The sequence below is a fragment of the Chelonia mydas genome, chromosome 1 (assembly GCF_015237465.2).
Source record: "Chelonia mydas isolate rCheMyd1 chromosome 1, rCheMyd1.pri.v2, whole genome shotgun sequence".
Lineage (NCBI taxonomy): Eukaryota > Metazoa > Chordata > Testudines > Cheloniidae > Chelonia > Chelonia mydas.
The window spans coordinates 310233162-310254000 of NC_057849.1; the positions used below are offsets into that span (position 1 = coordinate 310233162).

At 41.6% G+C, this 20839-nt stretch overlaps 2 protein-coding genes across 8 annotated transcripts in view; both read left to right on the plus strand.

The window, feature by feature from the left end:
• The window catches only part of MLC1 (modulator of VRAC current 1), a 36950-nt gene extending 23068 nt beyond the window's left edge, over positions 1-13882 (plus strand). For 5 of the 7 annotated variants that reach the window (XM_037889044.2, XM_007056866.4, XM_043550784.1 and 2 more), the window contains exons 8-13: positions 2115-2186; positions 2668-2784; positions 3906-3962; positions 5022-5144; positions 7171-7338; positions 13457-13882. In XM_037889044.2, coding sequence (XP_037744972.1) covers positions 2115-2186; positions 2668-2784; positions 3906-3962; positions 5022-5144; positions 7171-7338; positions 13457-13531 — 612 coding nt within the window. In that variant the 3' untranslated portion in view covers positions 13532-13882. The remainder of the gene's footprint in view (positions 1-2114; positions 2187-2667; positions 2785-3905; positions 3963-5021; positions 5145-7170; positions 7339-13456) is intronic. The other 2 variants (XM_027819246.3, XM_037889045.2) reach the window with 2 other exon arrangements.
• A 3396-nt stretch (positions 13883-17278) lies between these two features.
• The window catches only part of TTLL8 (tubulin tyrosine ligase like 8), a 70043-nt gene continuing 66482 nt past the window's right edge, over positions 17279-20839 (plus strand). The window contains exon 1 of the mRNA XM_043550810.1: positions 17279-17530. The gene's annotated coding sequence lies outside the window, so the exon portion shown is untranslated. The remainder of the gene's footprint in view (positions 17531-20839) is intronic.

The window sequence follows — 20839 nt, forward strand, 5'->3', positions numbered from 1 at the left end:
CCACATTGCCTATGCAGAGTTCCCCAGTATTAACATGGGTAGCATGGGCTGAATGCAGGATTTGAGGCTGTGGATGGGATTTTCAAAAACCACCTTAAGTGACTTAGAAAGTCAATGACACTTGCGCTCCTAAGTCACACAGGCACTTTTCAATATCCCACCTTATATGATTTCTGCAACAGCACATGCTTCTTCCCAGAATGAAGCAAACACCCACAGATGCTTCCTATACCATGAACTGTGGGGGGTGAGGTGCTGCCATAAGAGATAGCTATCTCACACAGGTAAAATCCTTATCTGGGGAGATCTGACAAGTTTATGGCCCCTTTGCAACACTGTAGTAGAGCAAATGGGCTGCACTGTGGGAATCTGGCCCTGTATCTATGCCATTTTGTAATCCAGTCGTAATGCTGTTTGCTATGCAAAGCCCCAGAGGGAAAATGAGTGGAAATTAATGTTTTCCATTACTTAACAGAAACTGTATAAGGGCTGGATTCTTCCACCTTTTGGAACTACTTTGTGTAGGAAGGTTCTGTACTACATGAGAAAGAGTAGCTTAATCTGGCCCTAACCTGATATGGAGAGGGGCTCATGTTTTCTGAGTGGATTCCGTTACAATTTAGTGTCTTTATTAGTAATGATGGAAATATGAGCCTCAAGATGAGAATACAAAGTAGGGGAAAATACAAAATATTTATGATTCAGTGAAGGATATAGAAAATTTCTCCCTCTGAGAAAAAATGCTTTGTATCCACATATAAAACTTATTATAGTATTGACAATAGTATTGACAATGCTTACATTGGACTAGTTTGTGCTTTTTGTGTCTCCTGAGATGGTGTTGAAAAAAATTGTGATTCAGAGTGCTATGATTCCTTCCCTGCTCCCCACTTGCTCCCAGGGGGAGGAAATTTGCTGCTGACCCTTACTTCCCTTTTGATCATCTGCTGTGGCCAGTGTGTTAGGGGGTGGAACCAATGCTCTACTCATTCCCTGGGAACAGAGCATGCAACACCTACGCTTCCCTACAACCTTATAGTCAAGTTGCAGGCAGACTTCACAAGTGATTGGGGGGATATGTCTGACTGTGTTGGATCATATTAAAGAAGTTCTGTATTAAAATCACAAATGAGTTTGATTCCCCATAGTTTAAATTCCAGGGTATTACTAATTAAGAGGTCTCTTGGTTTTTGGTACTGTTTCTCTCCCTCTATGTGTGAAACTTGCAAGCTGCTAATTGTGTTAGTACATTCTAAGACAGAGTCTGTTCTCAAAGCAATTCACAGAGAGAGAGACTCAAAGCAATACTCTAACAACAGAAACAGCACCCAGAGATTCCCCGCCCTTTTGTTGTATTAACAATTGTGATTAAAATAGAGATAGAGGATGTATGTGGATGGATGCTTGGTGTGGATAATAACTGAATGATCAGGGAGGTGCCAGCCTAAGAATCCAGTGTCCATCGGCTGAAGAAGGCGTCAAGCGGAAATAACCAGAGGACCCCCAGAGGGCAGACTGGAATCCACCCAACAGCCTCAAGAATGGGAGAACCAAAGAACAAGATAACATCTAGCAGCACGGAGCCGTCAGGAATGTGCTATCTGCTGATTGATTCAGCAACAGCATGATGCAGCAATTCCCATAGACTGGCATAGGAAGAAATTCCTATAAAAATAGACTCTAAAAAGTGAGAACTTTGGGGTCTGATTCTGCAAACCAACTTCCAGGAGCATCAGATGAGCATCTGACAAGGCCCTGCTCCCTCCTCATGTCCAGGCCACCTGGCCAGTGGCTTGGCATGAGCAACTCTAAGGCTGGTAACTATGATAACAACCTTGCAGAACCTGTGTGTGTGTGTGTGTGTGTGTGTGTGTGTGTGTGAATAAATATGAGATTGAATGGAATGTTATAGCTGTAACTAACTGCTTACTATGATTCTTTCTGTATTCACAATAAATGTGGTATTTTGCCTTTTTCCCTTTAATAAGATCCTGCTGGTTTTTAATTTATTGGTATAACAACTGCCCCTTATACTGTGTAGAGTCAAGACACAACCTGGCCCTTATTAAACTGCATATTTTTTTCAGATCATGTTGTTTCTTTTTTACCTTTAGAGTACCGTGTATGACAGTACCAGCGTTTTGAACTATGTCAGCTTTCCTACCCGAATTCTGAAATCCTATTCAGTAAGAAAAGCTTTGTTTTCTTGAGATATATGAATTTATTCTCTCATCTTTTCACATACTGAACTCCTTTAAAGCCTGTGAGAATTCTGTGTGTAATAGCTTCAGGAACAGGCTTGTTCTAATGTGTCAACATGAACATGAGTTATGCGTTGATTTTACAAGATAAATTCCAACTGTCCTAAACAGGAAGGAAAAGTCTACTTAATGATTAAATAAGAAATAATTGCAGATATGACCATTTATTTTTTATTGGAAACACTGAATAAAATTGTAAACATGTAGAAAGGGGCCAGTCCTACTCCCATTTTAACTAATGGAAGTTTTGCCGTAGTCTTTCATGAGTGTAGGATTGGCCTCAGACATTTCTCATGTCATAAATGTATCCATTAATGTCTGAGTCATCCTAACTACACAACTGAAATGACTGTAAAAACTTAGTTAAATTCATTGCTAATTATTTTAGTGCTTTAATTTTTTTCAGGTAATTGAAGTGATTATTGGAATTTCTGCAGTATTTGGTGGAATAATTGCTTTGAATATGGATGTGTTAGTCTCAGGTCCATACCTTTCAGTAACATTCTTTTGGATCTTAGTGGCTGTAAGTACTACACTATTAAATGTAGCTTTTTATACATTGTCTCTCTAAGCCTGATGTTTATTTGGCTCTCAAATTAATTTTCAGTCACTGCCTTACAAAAAATTAATGCTTTTTAATGCTAGTGCTAGATTGTCTAACATGCCTGCCTTTTGATTTACAACACTGTATTAGGATGTAAGTGCCTTACTTAGGTAACAGAGTAACAGCCATGTTAGTCTGTATTCGCAAAAAGAAAAGGAGTACTTGTGGCACCTTAGAGACTAACCTTAGTCGCTAAGGTGCCACAAGTACTCCTTTTCTTTTTACTTAGGTAAAATTCCCATTGAAATCAGTAATAAAATAAGGCTATTAAAGGGGTTATTCTTTACTAAACAGGTCCATGTTTTTAAAATACCATCTTTCAGTCTGCACAATTAAGATCTGGGTTGAATTTCACTTTAGTGGAATCCTTAGGATGCCAAGGTCAGCCTATCATCTTGATTAAGTGGCTGTCCCAATTACATACTTGAACCTCCAGTGATTGGTGGTGGACATTCACCTCAGTGTGAAACCCTTCATGATGATAGCAACATAATGAGAGCTGCAGACAGGAGAAGAAGATTCATAAGGGAGTGACCGTGCATGCCTCAATACCACTGAGGGGACAGGTAGTGGAGAAGCCACTGGGTCCATGCTTACGTGAATCCCGTGGTTGGCAATCTCCTCAGCACAAAATGGAAAGAGACACCAGCCCCTGGGTGAATTCACCCAGAATCCTTTAGCGTGCTAAATTCAAGTTCAGTAGAATGTTAGCACATGGAAGACCTACTGACTTAGGCTACATGGGTAATAGTGTCATCTTGATATGTATAGATTTAGTAGTACAGAACACTCCATTAATGGCAATAAAGTTTTTGAGGTAATTTTTCTCCCCATTAAATTAGTACCATAAATATTGCTTATACAGTGTTATACAAAATTTTAACTTTATAACAAAAGTTCACATTTTTGGAGCAAATTGAGGACCCGATTTTCAGCTAGTGTAAATCAATGTAGCTCCACTGCAGTCAATGAAGCTATGCCAATTTACCAGCCGAGGAGCTAGGTCTTAATGTTTTCTAATGTCTGGGAGTTCTTTTCAGTGCTTTCCAAGTGCCATTGCAAGTCATGTAGCTGCTGAATATCCAAGTAAATGTTTGGTAAGTACATGTGTAATGTTCAGATATTGTGTTATAATGGAATATTATGAATAAAGTCCTTTGGTGATAATCATACAACTAATATGTTCAGTGTAAAGTTACCATAAAAAGTTATATACTAAATATAACAAAATAGATGTCGGGGTCCTTGGAATACTCAATTAATACTGTTAGAAAGGAGACCAATGGAGTGCTTGGCTCTGTACTTATAAAGTTCATTGTACTAAAAGAGAGTTCAGTCAGCTTTCCTCCTGCGATACACCATTAGTGCATTAACCAAAATAGATTTTTAATTGATTAAAATGTACAAAGTATTTATTTGTACTGGATATTTCAGGGGAAGTTGTGGACATTACTACAAGGATGGTAAGGAGAATCAGCAGGGGCACAAAATGGGTCTGCCTCACCAAACAGCTAGTAGTCCTAATTCTGTTCTCAGTTAGACACATGCAGCCACACTGAAGACAGTAGTAATCTATGGTGGTAATTGAAACAGAATTTGACCCTACAGAATTATCTTTGAATGAAAATCAGCCTGTTATTGTCATCAGGAACCTTACCTGAAACTACCAGAATCTGTTGGTTTAGTTATTTAGCATGTACAGATCACCTAATGTTTGGCTGTAATTCTTATTGTTTCATGTAAATGAAAAAAATAATAGTGTCCCTTCCATGCTAGCCCTCCTAATCCATTTTTGCTTCCTCTGCCTGTACTTGAAAGACATAGTCAAAACAAAACAATACAACAACCCTCTTGAACTTTGAATGGAAATAAGTTTAAATATACTACAAAGCAATAGAGTTCTTAGCTAGTAGCCTTTAGGCTCCATAGTGAATATTCATTTATTTGAATTCCTGCTTCTGTACATACTAAGAGGAGAGATCTGAATATGGATGGCTTGCAGATTTGGCCCTTTCTATATATTTTTATCACACACTCCCATTAAATTTGCTGCAGGAAGAAGTGGAATCAAGAACCAATGTTATTTGCTCTTATTTTTATTTATTTAACACAAGTTTGACATCTTAATTTAAAATGTAATATCTTGTTTTAACTAGGTTGAGGTCCTGATTGCCATAAGCAGTGTCACTTCTCCATTGTTGTTCACTGCTTCTGGATACTTATCCTTCAGTATCATGCGAGTTATTGACATCTTTAAAAATTATCCACCAGCAGTTAAAGTATGTATTTTACTCGTTTGAAAAATTAGCATCCACCAATTAGCAATTCAGAGGGAGTAAATAAAGAGAATTATGAGTTATGTATCATAAGGATATAGAGAGCTGTATTATGGAGAATGACTAAAATGTTTTGGAAATTACTCTAAAAACCTATATAACATTTGTGACAAAGTTCCTCCTCTACCTTGGTGGGTCCTGCACTTATTGGCAGATTTTGCTCACCTCAGAGATTCACAGTAGCCCTCAGTTTGGCCACTTGCTCAAATCTGCTGTTCACTCATATAACCTCATCACTGGCCAGCATGGGGAAAAGGAAGGAGAACAATCCCCACAGTCTCTGCTGGTCCACCTAGTGGGTCGGGCAACAGACCAGGGACCTTCCCCTCTGGTGGGACCCACAGTCCAAGTCAACTCCTCCTGTATCCAATAGGGAGTTGGGGGGATGGGGTGAACCCAGGCCTGCCCTCTACTCCAGGTTCCAGCCTAGGGCCCTGTGGATCACAGCTGTCTATAGTGTTTTGTGTAACACCTGTGTGACAGCTACAACTCCCTGGGCTACTTCCCCATGGCCTCCTCCCAACACCTTCTGTATCCTCACCACAGGATCTTCCTCCTGATTCCAGATAGCATTTGTACTCCTCAGTCCTCCAGCAGCACACCCTCTCACTCTCAGCTCCTTGCGCACACCTCATTAACTGGAGTGAGAGCCTTTTTAAACCAGGTGTCCTGATTAGCCTTAATTAATTCTAGCAGCTTCCCAATTGGCTACAGGTGTGCTAATTAGCCTGCCTGCCTTAAATAGTTCTAGAAAGTTCCTGAGTGTTCTGGAATAGTCCCTGTTATTTTACCCAGGGAAAAGGGACCTGCTTAACCTGGAACTAATGTATCTACCTTCGACCACTCTTTTGTAGCCATCTAGCCTGACCCTGTCACACATTCTAAAACTATTCTTTCTATAGTTATTTTGAACCATCATATAGAACACTATAACAGGGTTATAGTTCTCCATCAAATTCTATAGAATGGTTAAAAATAACCTGTAACAAGGTAATCATTTTTTATTTAAATTCCACAGAACTTTTCCATAACAGCTCAACAAGTGGGATTATTTAGTCTGCAGAAGAGAAGAATGAGGGGGGATTTGATAGCTGCTTTCAACTGCCTGAAAGGGGGTTCCAAAGAGGATGGATCTAGTCTGTTCTCAGTGATTGCAGATGACAGAACAAGGAGTATTGGTCTCAAGTTGCAGTGGCGGGAGGTTTAGGTTGGATATTAGGAAAAACTTTTTCACTAAGAAGGTGGTGAAGCACTGTGATGGGTTACCTAGGGCGGTGGTGGAATTCCTTTCTTAGAGGTTTTTAAAGTCAGGCTTTACAAAGCCCTGGCTGGGATGATTTAGTTGGGGATTGGTCCTGCTTTGAGCAGGGAGTTGGACTAGATGACCTCCTGAGGTCCCTTCCAACCCTGATATTCTATGATTCTAAGTGTTCATAAAATTGTGGCGAACAAACTTCAAAGTTCTAAACCTTACATGAAGAATAATTTCTTTCAAATTGTTTCCTAGGATGCCTACCAGTAAGTGGCACAGTGGGATAGAGTGCTAAATGTTCACTTGTAAACACTTGGATTCATTCAAAGCTTGGTTTGGGGAAAAGATTAATAGAGTCTGCAGATCCCAGTAGCTTGTGTTGCTGAGGAAATGTACTACCACATTCTACACCAGCTCAAGTTTCCTGAGGGCTTTATGCCCAGGTAGTCAAAGATATGTGAATAGAAAACGAATGATTTACACCAAACCAAAACCAAACCAAAACTAACAAATTTCACCCAACTCTGTTCAAGGCTTTTCAATGCAGTTTAGTTTTCCTAAACAACAAACTGTTTGATCAGTCAGCGAGAGAAAAAAATGAGGTGTCATACTGAAACATGTAAACTGTGGGAGAACTCCAGAAAATATGAAGTGAGAGAAGGCAGAAAAGACAGGTATGATAAACATCTAACAACTTATATACATTTTTACTTTTAGCAATCTTATGATATACTTCTGTTACTTCTGATGCTGATGCTGTTAATTCAGGCAATGCTTACCATTGGCACTGTCATCCAGTGTGTAAGTTACAAGACAAAAATGAAGCTGCATGATTCATCTTGGGCAATGCCACAGATTAGTAAACAGGAGTACAAAACAATGGAGGTAAGCGTCTAATATCTGACTATAATTTGATAATATCTATAGTTTATGAATGATTTTCTGTAATATTTGAATAACTTATTCCCAATTATCACCTAAAATTTCCCTTAAAAATGTAACGGATGTATTTATTCATGCTAAGGCTGAATTTCACCCTGAATGACTTATTTTCCTGGTTAAATTAGATACTCAGTAGAGTAATGAGAAAAGGAGTACTTGTGGCACCTTAGAGACTAACAAATTTATTTGAGCATAAACTTTTGTGAGCTACAGCTCACTTCATCGGATAAATTTGTTAGTCTCTAAGGTGCCACAAGTACTCCTTTTTGCGAATACAGACTAACACAGCTGCTACTCTGAAACCAGTAAAGTAATAGTTTTCTTAGTTGACTTGAGATATTCTGTGGTATAACAGACTGGTAATGGGACATGGAACCCTTAAAGAGTGGTAACACTTATGAAGAGTGACTGTAAAAATGATTTGCTAGGTTTATTGTTTCTCAATTACTTCCAGAATGAACTGTTCAGTTTATCAGTAAAATGCTTGTTATTTCTAGCCACCAGCCCTGCACATTTCTTCTGTGGGTAAGGCCAGCTGTTTGCTTGAGAGGAAGAAAGGTCTTGAGATTGAAGCCCATTACTAAAATCAAGATCTGGGGTCTATTCCTGCCTAGGTCATAGATTTTCTGTGTGACCTTCTGTGACAAAGTGGGACTGTTCTTAATGTTTCCTCTGAATAGTGTGGGGGTGCCTCAGTTTCTCCTATGTAGTTCTTAAGTATCTAGGTGGTGGGGTAAGGATGTACGATCATTACAGAGCCCTAGAGGGCAGGTGTGTGCAGGGGTCTGGACACAGAAAATGGCCGACATGCTGTTTCCTGGCAACTGATGGCCGGGGCCCTTCCCCCCTTCAAGGTGAGAGCTAAAGGGTTGGAGAACAAAGGAATCAGGTGACCTCCTGGCCTGGGAAAGGGACAAAGCCCAGAGGAGGAGGGGCTGGAGGGAGTTTCAGTTTGGGGCTGGCTGGGACATGGAGTGAAGGGCAGATGTGGTTGTCTGGCTCACTGCCCCCCAAAATGGACTCAGCTGAGGGGTCCTGTTCTCTGCACCTGCAAGCTCTGTTTTAGACCATGTTCCTGTCATCTAATAAACCTCTGTTTTACTGGCTGGCTGAGAGTCACGTCTGACTGCGAAGTTGGGGTGCAGGACCCTCTGGCTTCCCCAGGAGCCCCGCCTGAGCGGACTCGCTGTGGGAAGCGCACGGAGGGGCAGAGGATGCTGAATGCTCCGAGGTCATACCCAGGAAGGTGGAAGCTGTGTGTCCTAAAGACAGGCTGCTCACAGGAAGGCGACTGCCCCAGAGTCCTGACTGGCTTCATGGGGAGCAGTTCCAGAGTATCGCGCAGGGACTCCGTGACACCTTCATAGATTTTAAGACCAGAAAAGACCTTTGTGATCATCTAGTCTGATCTGCATAACACAGGCCATAGGACTTCCCTGAGTTAATTCCTGCTTCAAGTACGATAGCTGTGGTTGAACTAGAGAATATCTTTTAGAAAAACATCCAACCTTGATTTAAAAATTGCCAGTGATGGAGAATGCACTGTTACTCTTGGTCAGTTCCGAGCAGACAAGTGTGCCAGCCAAAAGACCCCCCAAACCACACAAAAAAACCCAAACCACCTACTGCCACCCTCATTAGAAGTATCAGCAAAGAAGCCAAGGATCAAATCAGTCTGTGACTAAATCTATGCTCTGGTCACTCAAGGTTAGGGTTGAGGATATTAAACAGTGTGAGGAATCTTGAACTGCATTTGCTAGTCCTGTGTCAGTTCTGTGGAAATGTACAGTAATCTTCAATTCTGTCCATTTTGCACCTTTCACAAGCAAATTCATTAAACTAATTTAAAAGAAAAAGATAAATGTCCTCTTTTGCTGGCTGTTTCTATTCAGAAAAAAATATTATGGAAATATATCAGGGCTTAGTAGAATTAAGAGTGAGCCAATATATTTATGAGAATTTGGTGCTAATACAAAATTAGTGTAGAAGGACTATATACATACAAGCCTTTTTGGAGAACAAATAAATATGAATGGTGGGTCCCATTGGATTCTGCAAGCTCTGAAGTTTGTCCTAAGGTCTACTGAACTCCTCATCTGATAACTTTGTTGGCTCAGTGAGGTATATTTTCCTGAATAAATGGGATCTGACCCATTATGCATAAAATAGGTAATAGCGATTTCATTAATAAAGATGTTTTATTATTAATCACATGCTGCAGGTTCCTACTGAAGCCTCTAATGGACATTCTCTGAAGGATAGTGTAGAAGGGGCACTGCCACCTCCCAAGCACCTCCTTGCAGCTGAGGTTGGCTGGGTATCTAACTCCCCATAAATGGCCATCCATGTGACACACCTTCCCCTGCCAGAGCTGACCTTCACCGAAAGATAGGCTCGACAATGGCTAACAGCTGGTCATGTCATGAAGCCAGGGGAGCACTTCCTATTCAGCTGCAGTCAGCAAGTCTACTACATTCTTGACCGTGTTCTTGTCCTCTCAGTATGACGTCACCAGGTCTTGGGCTCCATTGTGTCTGTTTTAAGTAATTAATACAGTGGATATCTTACTCCATATTTTGGAGCATGTGTTCAGCACATGCAGTTATCCCTGAATGTCTAGTTCCCAAGCAACTTCTGAGGCGGTCAACAACACAGAGGTTTCATTGTGGTTGAACTGATTTAAAGTTGCAGCTGCTTGGTCTCTTGGAGAGGAGCCTCCCTGGATACAAACACAAGCACAGTCATCAGAATTAAAAATGTCTCTATCCAAGTCCAACCTCCGTTCATGTCTTCCAAACACTAAGGACTACACTCTTTTTCCTATAGCTGTTAACACGTCACTCAGCAGCACCCACTTCTGCTCCAGTGGAACACTGCCTCTTCCCTGTCTAACTACTTAGTACAGGTGGCAGCTTTGAAGGTGTGATTTGTTCCCCATACCGGCTACAAGAGGCAGCACTGAAGTGCTTATTGATTCTTTTTTATAAAAAATATTTGTAAAAGAAAAATGTTAAGGACGGAAGTAAAACTATATTAAAGATGTTTAGAACTTTTCATAATAGCTATAACCTGCTTTAATTATTATTTTTAAAATATCAGATTATTCAGTGATTTTATTTTGAAAATGTTGTATCTATATCTATATCTCTATATTGCAAAAATAATTATATATATACATATATATATATAGCAAAACTTTCAAAATACAACATATAATCATATTATATATATATATCATATATATATATAGTTAATATTCCCAAATTCCCTGGAACAATACATTTGAATCTCAGCCAGGCTGAGTAAGCTTCATCATCTTTTCAAATTAAGTAAACTGAGTTGTCTTTTATAGTTATTATTATTTGTATTGCAATAGCACCTAAGAGCCCCAGTCGTGGATCAGGGCCCCATTGTGCTAGGTACTGTACAAACACAGAACAAGCCCTGCTTCAAAGTGTTTACTTCTTTGTGTAGGGTTTTCAGCTGAAATCTTAAAAACCAAAGTCCTACTTTATGAATTAAAGGAGGGTAGTATAATTAAAGCCAATCAACATAGGTTTATGGCAAATAGATGCTGTCAAACTAACTTGATATGTTTTTTTATGAGATGAAAAGTTTGGTTGATATAGGTAATAGTGCTGATGTAATATACTTACACTTCTGTAAAGTATTTGACTTGGTACACACATAACATTTTGATTAAAAAACTAAAATAATAAAAAATTACTATGGCACACATTAAATGGATTAAATGGATTGAAAACTGGTTAACATATATCTCAATGACAGATTTCAGAGTAACAGCCGTGTTAGTTTGTATTCGCAAAAAGAAAAGGAGTACTTGTGGCACCTTAGATATTAACAAATTTATTTGAGCATAAGCTTTCGTGAATGCATGCGATGAAATGAGCTGTAGCTCACGAAAGCTTATGCTCAAATAAATTTGTTAGTCTCTAAGGTGCCACAAGTACTCCTTTTCTTTTTGCATATATCTCATGTAATTGTAAACAGGGAATCAACACTGAGCTGGTGTTTCTAGTGGGTTCCTGCATGGATCGACTCCTGGCCTTACTTTATTTAACATTTTTATCGATGATCTGGAAGAAAACATAAATTCATCCCTGATAAAGTTTTCAGATGACACAAAAATTGGGGGGAGTGGTAAATAATGAAAAGGTCGGGTCACTGATACAGAGCAATCAGGATCGTTTGGTAAACTGGGCACATACAACCAATATGTATTTTAATATGGCTAAATGTAAATGTATACATCTGGGAACAAAGAATGTAGACCATGCTTACAGGATGGGGGACTCTATCCTAGGAAGCAGTGACTCTGAAAAAGATTTGGGGGTCATGGTTAATAATCAGCTAAACATGAGCACCCAGTGCAGTGTGGTGGCCAAAAGGGCTAATATGATCAAAAGGGCTAATATGATCATAAACAGCGAAGTCTTAAGTAAAGGTAGAAAGGTTATTTTACCTCTGTATTCGGCATTGGTGTGACGGCTGCAGGAAAGCTGTGTCCAGTTCTGGTGTCCAAAATTCAGGAAGGATGTTGATAAATTTGAGAGTGTTCAAAGAAGAGCCTGAGAATGATTAAAGGATTAGAAAACGTGCCTTATAGTGATAGACTAAAATAGCTCAATCTATTTAGCTTAACAAAAAGGTTTTAAGTGGTCACTTGACTACAGTCTGTAAGTACCTACATGGGGATCAATATTTGATATTTGATAGGGGCTATTCAATCTAGGAAACAAAGGTATAACAGGATCCAGTGGCTGAAAGTTGAAGGTAGACAAATTCAGACTGGAAATAAGATGTAAATGTTTAACAATGAGGGTAATTAGCCATTGGAACAATTTACCAAGAGTCATAGAGGATTTCCGTCATTGGCAATTTTTAAATCAAGATTGGATTTTAAAAAAAATATATACTCAAGTTCAAAAGAAATTATTCTGGGGAAGTTCTACGGCAGGGGTGGGCAAACTATGGCCCGGGAGCTGCATCCGGCCCTCCAGATGTTTTAATCCGGCCCCATCAGCTCCAGCTGGGGAGCGGGGTCTGGGGCTTGCCCCACTCTGCGTGGCTCCCAGAAGCAGCAGCCTGTTCCCCCTTCGGCTCCTACATGTAGAGTCAGCCAGGGGGCTTCACATGCTGCCCCTTCCCCAAGCGCCTGCGGACAGGGCAGCGTGCAGAGCCGCCTGGCTGCGCCTCCACGTAGGAGCCAGAGGGGAGACATGCTGCTGCTTCTGGGAGCTGCTTGAGGTAAGTGCCGCCCAGAGCCTGCGCTCCTGACCCCCTCCCGTGTCCCAACCCCCTGCCCCAACCCTGATCCCCCTCCCACCCTCCGAACACCTCAGTCCCAGCCTGGAGCACCCTCCTGCACCCCCAACCGCTCATCCCCAGCCCAGAGCCCGCACCCGCAGCTGGAGCCCTCACCTCCTTGCACCCCAACCCTCTGCCCCAGCCCAGAGCCCCTCCCACACCCTGAACTCCTCATTTCTGGCCCCACTCCAGAGCCCGCACCCCCAGCCAGAACCCGCACCTCAACCCCCAATTTCGTGAGCATTCATGGCCCACCATACAATTTCCATATCCAGATGTGGCCCTTGGGCCAAAAAGTTTGCCCACCCCGTTCTACGGCCTATGTTACATGAGAGGTCAGATTAGATATTACAATGGATCCTTCTGGCTTTGGAATCCATGAATCTGTGTGCATGGATATTAAAGATCCTATGGCACTTCAGTAAAAATAGGGATTTGGCCCAGTGTCCTTAGCCAGAATTTCCATATTGGCCACTCTTGGCAATGTGTTGTGCATCAGCAAGTTGATGTCCTTGACTCTAGTGTGGCTTCATTTCTGTGATGCTGTAGTGTTATGATTTCTGAAGAGTTTTAGGATTCTTCAGGATAAAAGCCACTAATTAAATGCAAAATAGAAAAGATTTTTATGATATATTTTAATAAATCAGCCCACATTCTTATTTCTGTGTTCTCCTGCATATTTACTTACTTTAATAATTAACTAAAACACTGTTTGAAACCTGTTTGCTTCTAGGTTTCCAATAATACCATAAAGGATTTTGACAAAGACAAAGCGTGGAAAGCTGTTGTGGTACAGATGGCTCAGTAAGGTGGATTCAGCAAGTAGAATATAATACAATAAATCAACTATTATATTTAAAGCTTCTTAACTGTAGCAGTTTGTAGACAGTGCTATAGCTCCAGCTGTAGGGACCAAGGAATAACAAAATTTATTTTCAAGGTAAATACTGTACCTTTCTAATAAATTTGAAATATATAGGTGAAATTTCTTAATGCAACTTTATCTTTTGTGTGAGGATATTATTTGATGGTAGGTTGCTGATAGTATCTAAATGTTTAGTGTTTTGTTGCTTTAAAAGATCCCTTTGGAAACAAGGTCATAAATTACTTATGGGTTATGGAGATATGATTTTTGAAATAAATATGGCAATACACAGTAGGTCTCATTTGTTTGCAAGAGACTAATATAACTGCAATTATGCAGTCAATTTCACTGGTAAATGCTTTTGTAAAGTTATGAGTACAGGTCATAATTGATATTTTTGCTTATACTTCACTTCTGTAGGAGTTGTAAAGGTGTTTTGCATCTCATTACTTTTGTATAAAATAAAGTTCTTTATCACAAGGAGTCTAGGTGTGGATTGAAGTCCAGTTTGCATAGATGAAAACATACAATTCTTTAAAATATTTTTTGTAACAAATTTATGGACTGCGAAAAAGGAGTAACAGCCCTTAGTTTATATCAGCCTTGAAAAGTCACGAAACTCTAAGTGCTTGGCACAAAATCTACTGACTCACCCTGTAACTTAATCAGAATGAAAAAAACAAAACAAATAATATTATTACGTGGGATGACTGCTGGGCTGAATGCCTTGATTTACTGGAATCTGTTTGCTCTTTCACATATGAAAATGTATCCTTCCTAAAAAATGATTTTTTCCCCTTTTCATATTTCTATTTTGCTAACAATCTTTGATAGTTATAAAATAAATCATGTTTAAATGAAGTGTTTCTCTCTCAAAGTCTTATCTATTCCTCCTACTTTATCATATATCTGTCTCAAAGTCAGATGAATTTGTGACAGCATAAGCATTTCCATGACAACTGGAGACCCTTGAGAGGCTTGAGAGGCATTTTCCCAGCTGACAGGGCATTTTCCATGATGGGCCCTAGACTTTGAAATTCATTCCCTCTTTTAGTCTGAAATAACCCAAATCAGTTGATGTTAAGGGCACACTGCAAGCCGTATGTCTTTTCCCAGACTTTTGAGGAGAAAGGAATAAGCCAAACGTCAGCATAAATATAACGAGGGTGGAGATTTGCAGCTACTTTGGGACTTTTTCTTTTCTGCTTTTGGGGAGCTTCATTTATTTTTGCATTTTTAATATATGGCAAAGGCTCTAACAGTTTTCAAGAACCACTTTAAAAACATTTATGCAACTGGTAAAAAAGGGAAAATACCCTCTCCATTCCCCTAAGCTTTTGGATGTATTTGGTGCAGCAGTTTATCGCCAGCTAATCTACCCTTTACTGGAGGTTACCAGAGACTTTTGCTCCCATATTGAAAGCTGATGCTTTCTGTCTTAGATATTACCATTCAAAGGCTGACACAGCCATCCTTCACCAAAAGCTTCCAATGTCTTGGGAGGTATTCTTGCGTGCTAACTCTTTCAAGAAAGGCAGCAGAAGACCCTGGTCTCTCCAAAAATGTTATATCTTTAATATTTGGAAAAAGTTCACTCCCAACTTACATTCAAGTAGAAACAAGAATGGTTTTGTTGGGTTCACTGGGGCAGAAAGGAATGTTGTCTTTACAAAAATAAAGCAAAAACCACTGGAACAACTTTTAAACATCATGGATGGAATGAGAACTGATAGGTTGAAAACATCATCCCATCAGGGTTTAGGTATTTTGTTTAACTGGTTTGCGTGTACCATTGTGTGGGTAGGGTCGGGTATGTAAAGTATTTTGAGTGTACTTTAACTGGTTGTTTTCTATTTCTTTTATATGGTAACATGCTTGCCAGTTGTAAAACTAAATCCTCGTCTCCAAGAAGTTGTCTCTCCTCAAATTTACGATTGACCAAGGCCTTTCAACACATGAGACACAAAGAAACAGACTATAATTTTATCACTGGGCTTGAAGAGGGAAAAGAAATAAAAAAGGGACCATCATGTCCTCTTGAGGGCTTAATTCTCTTATATAGCCCAAACCAATAAGATGCTGAGAGCCCTCAACTTCCATTGACATCAGCATTAATTTGAAAAATTGAGGTATTCTGCACCAAACAGTAATAGCCCTGTAGAGAATCCATTGATTTAGACCTTTCCTTTGCGGCAGGCAAGTTAACTTTTGATGTTCAGGAATAGTAGGGGACAAGCCAATGATATGACAATGGCATAATGTCATGTGTTTCACCAGGGGACCTCAAGGACTTAAAACACTGGTCACTTCACCCATCACTGAAGTTTAACTGCCTTAAAGGTAGAATTGTCAGCTGGTTAACAGCATACTACAAACTTAAAGAAAAGTTTCAACAAGAAGTGAAAAAATACTGCATTCATCTGAAAGGCAGGGAGAATTTCAGTAAGACAAGTAAAATGATCTGAGTTAGAATTTGGATTAAGACACTGAGGTGACAGTGGGAGACATTTTAAAATGTCAACAAATCCAGTTTAAAATTTCTCCATCAACTTTAGATCAGTGGTTCCCAACCTAGTTACCACTGTGGGCCACATATGCAGTAGCAGCTCCATGTGTTATGGCAGGCTGAATCCACACAATATATATACTACCTGTCACATGGGCTTGATGTCACATGGGCTGCAGCTGTGTCCTGACTGGGCAATGGGTTTGAGAACCACTGCTTTAAATTGATGATCGCGCTTTGATGGGAGGAACAGGAGCAAGTAAAAATAAAGCAGAAAGGAGCCACCAGTCTTTAGGACTCAGTTCTACTCAGCCAAGGTGTTTACCTCCTTTCCTGCCTGCCTTCCTCTCAACCCCTGTGGAGTCGGAGAAGGCAGCAGTGTTCCTTTGATGTACTGATTTGCCATTCAACTTCAAAGGGGCGCCGGGGCAAGCAGTTTGCCTGCATTTACCCCCACACGCCTGGTAAATCCAGCAACATTGAGGCAATTAATGCTGCAGCTCTGGAAGTTTGTTCAATTCCATCAAAGAAGTTCAGAATATCGAGCTAAGCGATCAGGCTATTTTAATACGGAAATCGTGGCCAGGCAGCTGAGCCTCACCCAGATTGCCTTTACTACAAACCCGACTCTGGTGGGAATATAGTCCTGTAAATCTAAAAGCCCCTTCTATCCCCAGCGTCACTGTTCATCCTTCCTTGCCAGGCTGAGTCCCGGTCCCCTTCCCACTAACACCTCTGGCTGCTCCCGGTGCTAGCGCTCCCAAGCCGCAGCTCCAAGACCCCGGTGGGCGGAGTGAGTTTCCAGCCCAGTGGAGCAGGAGCTGGTTGCTGTGGCGGTGGCACTGTGAGCAGGATGGCGCTACCAAACCGCTCCCTGCACGCTTTGCTGCCAGGAGCAAGTATTCTCTCTTGCTGCCTTGCCACCGCTCCCCGCCTCTGGTGACTGGTTCAGGGGTAACAAAGTGTGAGGGACTGGGGACGGAGGGGGTCACTCCTGATTTTGCTGATCTGCCTCCTTCCGTCCCCTGCCTCCACCTGTGTGGTCCTTCCGTGCAGTCAGTTTGCAACACACTCGGTCCAGCCCTCCCCCGCGCAGCCCGGTTCGCAGCAGGGCTCGCTCTGCAACCGCAAGTCAGAGCAGCAGCCACCCGAGAGGCCGCAGGGCACCAGCGACAGCCCATGTTCCTGGGGGCAAGCCCAAGCAGCTGACGCATGCTCAGTAACAGCCAAGCAGCTGGTTGAGCCGGGGAGCGACCCTTTGTGGCCCTCCCCCGGGGCGCTGGGGCCGCGGCTTCCCACCGCCGCCCTTATCCAGAGTGACTCACAGCGCCCGGGCTGCCCGCGAAGGTCACAATGGGCGCGCGCGGAGCGTGCCGCGCTGGCAGCCAGGCGAGGGAAGGGCCTGCAGCCCCGGGGAAAGAAGCTGCTCCCAGAGGGTAAGGTGGGTGTGCTCGCCAGGCCCCGCTCAGTAGGTTCCTAGGGGCCACGGAAGTTACTTCTGTCTCCAGGTTGCTCCTTAGAACCGCCTGAGTCGGTCCCGCTCTCTCTGCCAGAGACAATCCCAACGGCTGGTTAAACAGGCCACCTAGTGTGCGCAGCCTGGCCTGGAAACTCCCTCTGCCCCCTCCATAAGGGGTGTCTTGCCCTCACTGATGCTCTTCATAGCTAGGATCAGCTAAAGGTCAAGTCCCTGCGGGATTTCCCTACACCCCTCCTGAATTTCCACAACAGGCCCCCATCCCCCCAGTTTTGTGAACTAGTTACATGCAGTTGCCAATTTAATGATTGTTTGGACATTTGAATTGAAATTGAAATATTAATACACACTTTAAAAGCATATAAAGTGTATGATAAAATATATGTATCTGAAAAAGTATAGTAGATTTGAAAGGTATGAACATAGACTAGCTTCCTTATACAGCTGTTGTCTTTTATGAGAGTGCCAGTGCATTCATTTTGGTGACGTTGGCCAACCTAATAATTTCAAATTATGATTGGTAAGCAAAGTGTAAATGAGCTCTCCCTGACAGCTAGTGATGAGCTGGGGGGTGGGGGGGAAAGGCTTCAGGACCAGATTGTATTTACATTCACACCTAATCTACCTAGGTATCCAGCAAACAGAGCTGTATTGCCCCAGTGATAGATTTTGACAGGGGTTGGGTTACAAATCACTTGAATGCGGGGGTGGGGTGCGATAATGAAATGTTATTCTTACTGTATGAGTAAAGGGCAGTAGAACTATTTAGCCTGTGCTGATTGAGGGCATCAGGAGAGAGGGTGGGGACAGGTGTTTTGCATGGTGGTCTGCCTGAGTCACAAGTACTATTTGACCTCCCTCTCTCCACTGTTTAAAGACAGAGCTGATCCATAGATAGTCTTTTGTTTTGTTAAGTGACCGCTGCAGCTGAAATCACTGATAATCAGGTGTAAGTGCTTAGACCTGCTGTGGGACAGTGTTTCTGTGGATGAGACGGCCCAGTCTGCACTAGCAGCGAGGTTCCCCCACTGAGAGCTCAGCTGAAATCACTGAGAGCTGGGTGAAACCTCAAGAAACCAACTCACAGAGGTTATAGTGGCAGGTGGCAGCAGAAGGTGACGGCGCAGGGCTATTGGCAACAGAGCGATGGAGTGAACGGTGGTACAATGAACAATAGTGGCCAGAGTGAACAGTGAGCAGCTGGAGGAATGAGCAAGTTGGCTTCTCCCCCCCCCCCCCCCCACCACCTGGGAGATGAACTCATATGAAAGCACCTCTGAACTCTGAGTTTCCACTGACTAAGGACAACATCGGTGAGTGTTAATGAGGCTGTTAAGGATGCTGGAGACACAACACAGTTCATGCGAACAAACATGGCTGTGGCATCATACTTTCTATTTAAGCAAGAGATACCACACACTACAAACTGGAGGCCAATGTGAAGTTCATTGTCACTTGTTCATCCTGAAGTTGAACACTGGTTCCGAACAAGACCAGCAAATGCTCACTATCTTTCTGCAAGAAACTCAACTAACTGGCTAGAAGCATGTGGTGCAACAGTGAAAGACTCAACAGTTGAATAAGTGAAGAACTCTCTCACCGCATTAAAAAAAATTGCATACATGGCTGATGAGTGCACCCATGCAAATGTTAAGTCATTGTGTACGTTATCTTGATGTCAGTGGTAGGCCAGTAGATGTATTTCTAGATGTTCAAGTTATAGAAGACACATCGGCTGTAGCTGTGACAACCCACATCTTAGAAAAGTTAAATGGCTTGTCAATTGGATCCCAAACAGATGGCTGCTTGTGCATTTGATGGAGCTGCAAGCTGCTCTGGAAGACATGGTGGGGTAAAAGTTTTGCTCAGAGAAAAGTGTAACCCTAATCTCTCCTATACTCATCGCAGAGGCCATCTATTCCAACTAGCGTTAGTATGAGCTGCAGACTCTTCAAAAGACATTAAAAAATCTATACATTTAATGTCTTCGTTATATTTTTTTTTTTTTCAGCAAGAGTCCAAAAAGACTGAATATCTTGGAAAATATAGAAGATAGACTGGGACTGAAGTTCAAATTAATCCAATCTGGGAAAACCCTCTGGCTTTCTCATGAGCGATCCTTGGCTGTTGTCTTAAAATTACTCCAGCCATTATTACTGGCTTTGGAAAGTATCTACCAAGATGGGATGGATCTAAGTAGTGAGGCTGTTGAATTACTTTTGCTACTACATTCAGAGAAGACTATTGCTGTTCTCTCTTGTAAGTCTACTGTTTAAACCACTTGGGTCATTAAACAATGCCATCCAGGCATCTGCTACAACAGTAGATCTTTGTCCAGCAAGAGAAGCTACATTTGGATCAATTGGAGAGCTATCCATTGAAAAAGTACTGGACGAAGCAAAAGACTTCAGTCCAGAAGTTGACTAATGAAGGCATTTATATTGAATCCTTAAGTGAAGAGGACAGGAAGTGTTTGTTAAGACAACTGAAAAAGTACACAGTCTTGATCCTTAAATATCTACAACAGCGACTTCTAGATTCTACTCAACCTCTACATAGCTTTTACAGATCCCTGTCCTATAAAACACCGACAGTTGAGCGGAATGAGGCTCTACCAGCAATGGGGCTGCCTTATGCTCAGGACAAAATAGAGAATTTGAACACAGAGTGAAATATTATATGACGAATGAATGAAGATTTGACTTCAACTTCTTTTTTTATCATCACTAGTGGCTCAAATAGATTTTTGTGCTATGTTTCCTGGGATGAAAGAAGTAGGAATTCATCTCTTGCTATTCCCAGTCACAACAGATACAGTTGAGGTTTCTTTTTCATCATTGAATAGAATGTTGTGTTCTGAAAGAAGTCACCTTCTGCCTGATCATGTGAATGAGCTAATGAGCATATCAATTGAAGGAATGGAAGCACCGGACACACGAGAAGCCACCGAGATGAACACATTGCATTCAAGAAGTTCATTAAGAGTTGTGCAAAATTATAACAAGAAACCAAGAAGGATATAGATGTAGTGCTTCATAGAAGACTTGAGTAGCCAACTTTAATTTGTGTGATGATTTTAAAACGAGTTAAATCTAAGAAAATAGTCATGAAACATTTTTTCAGTTTTTACTATGGTGCCATACAGCCCACCTTCACTCTCACGGTCTCACCCCTCATTGGCCCTGACCCCTCCCCCCCATTTCAATTCCTGGGGAAAACACTGTACCCTGCCCCTAGTAGCTCCTAGCCTTCACAGGGAGACAGTGCA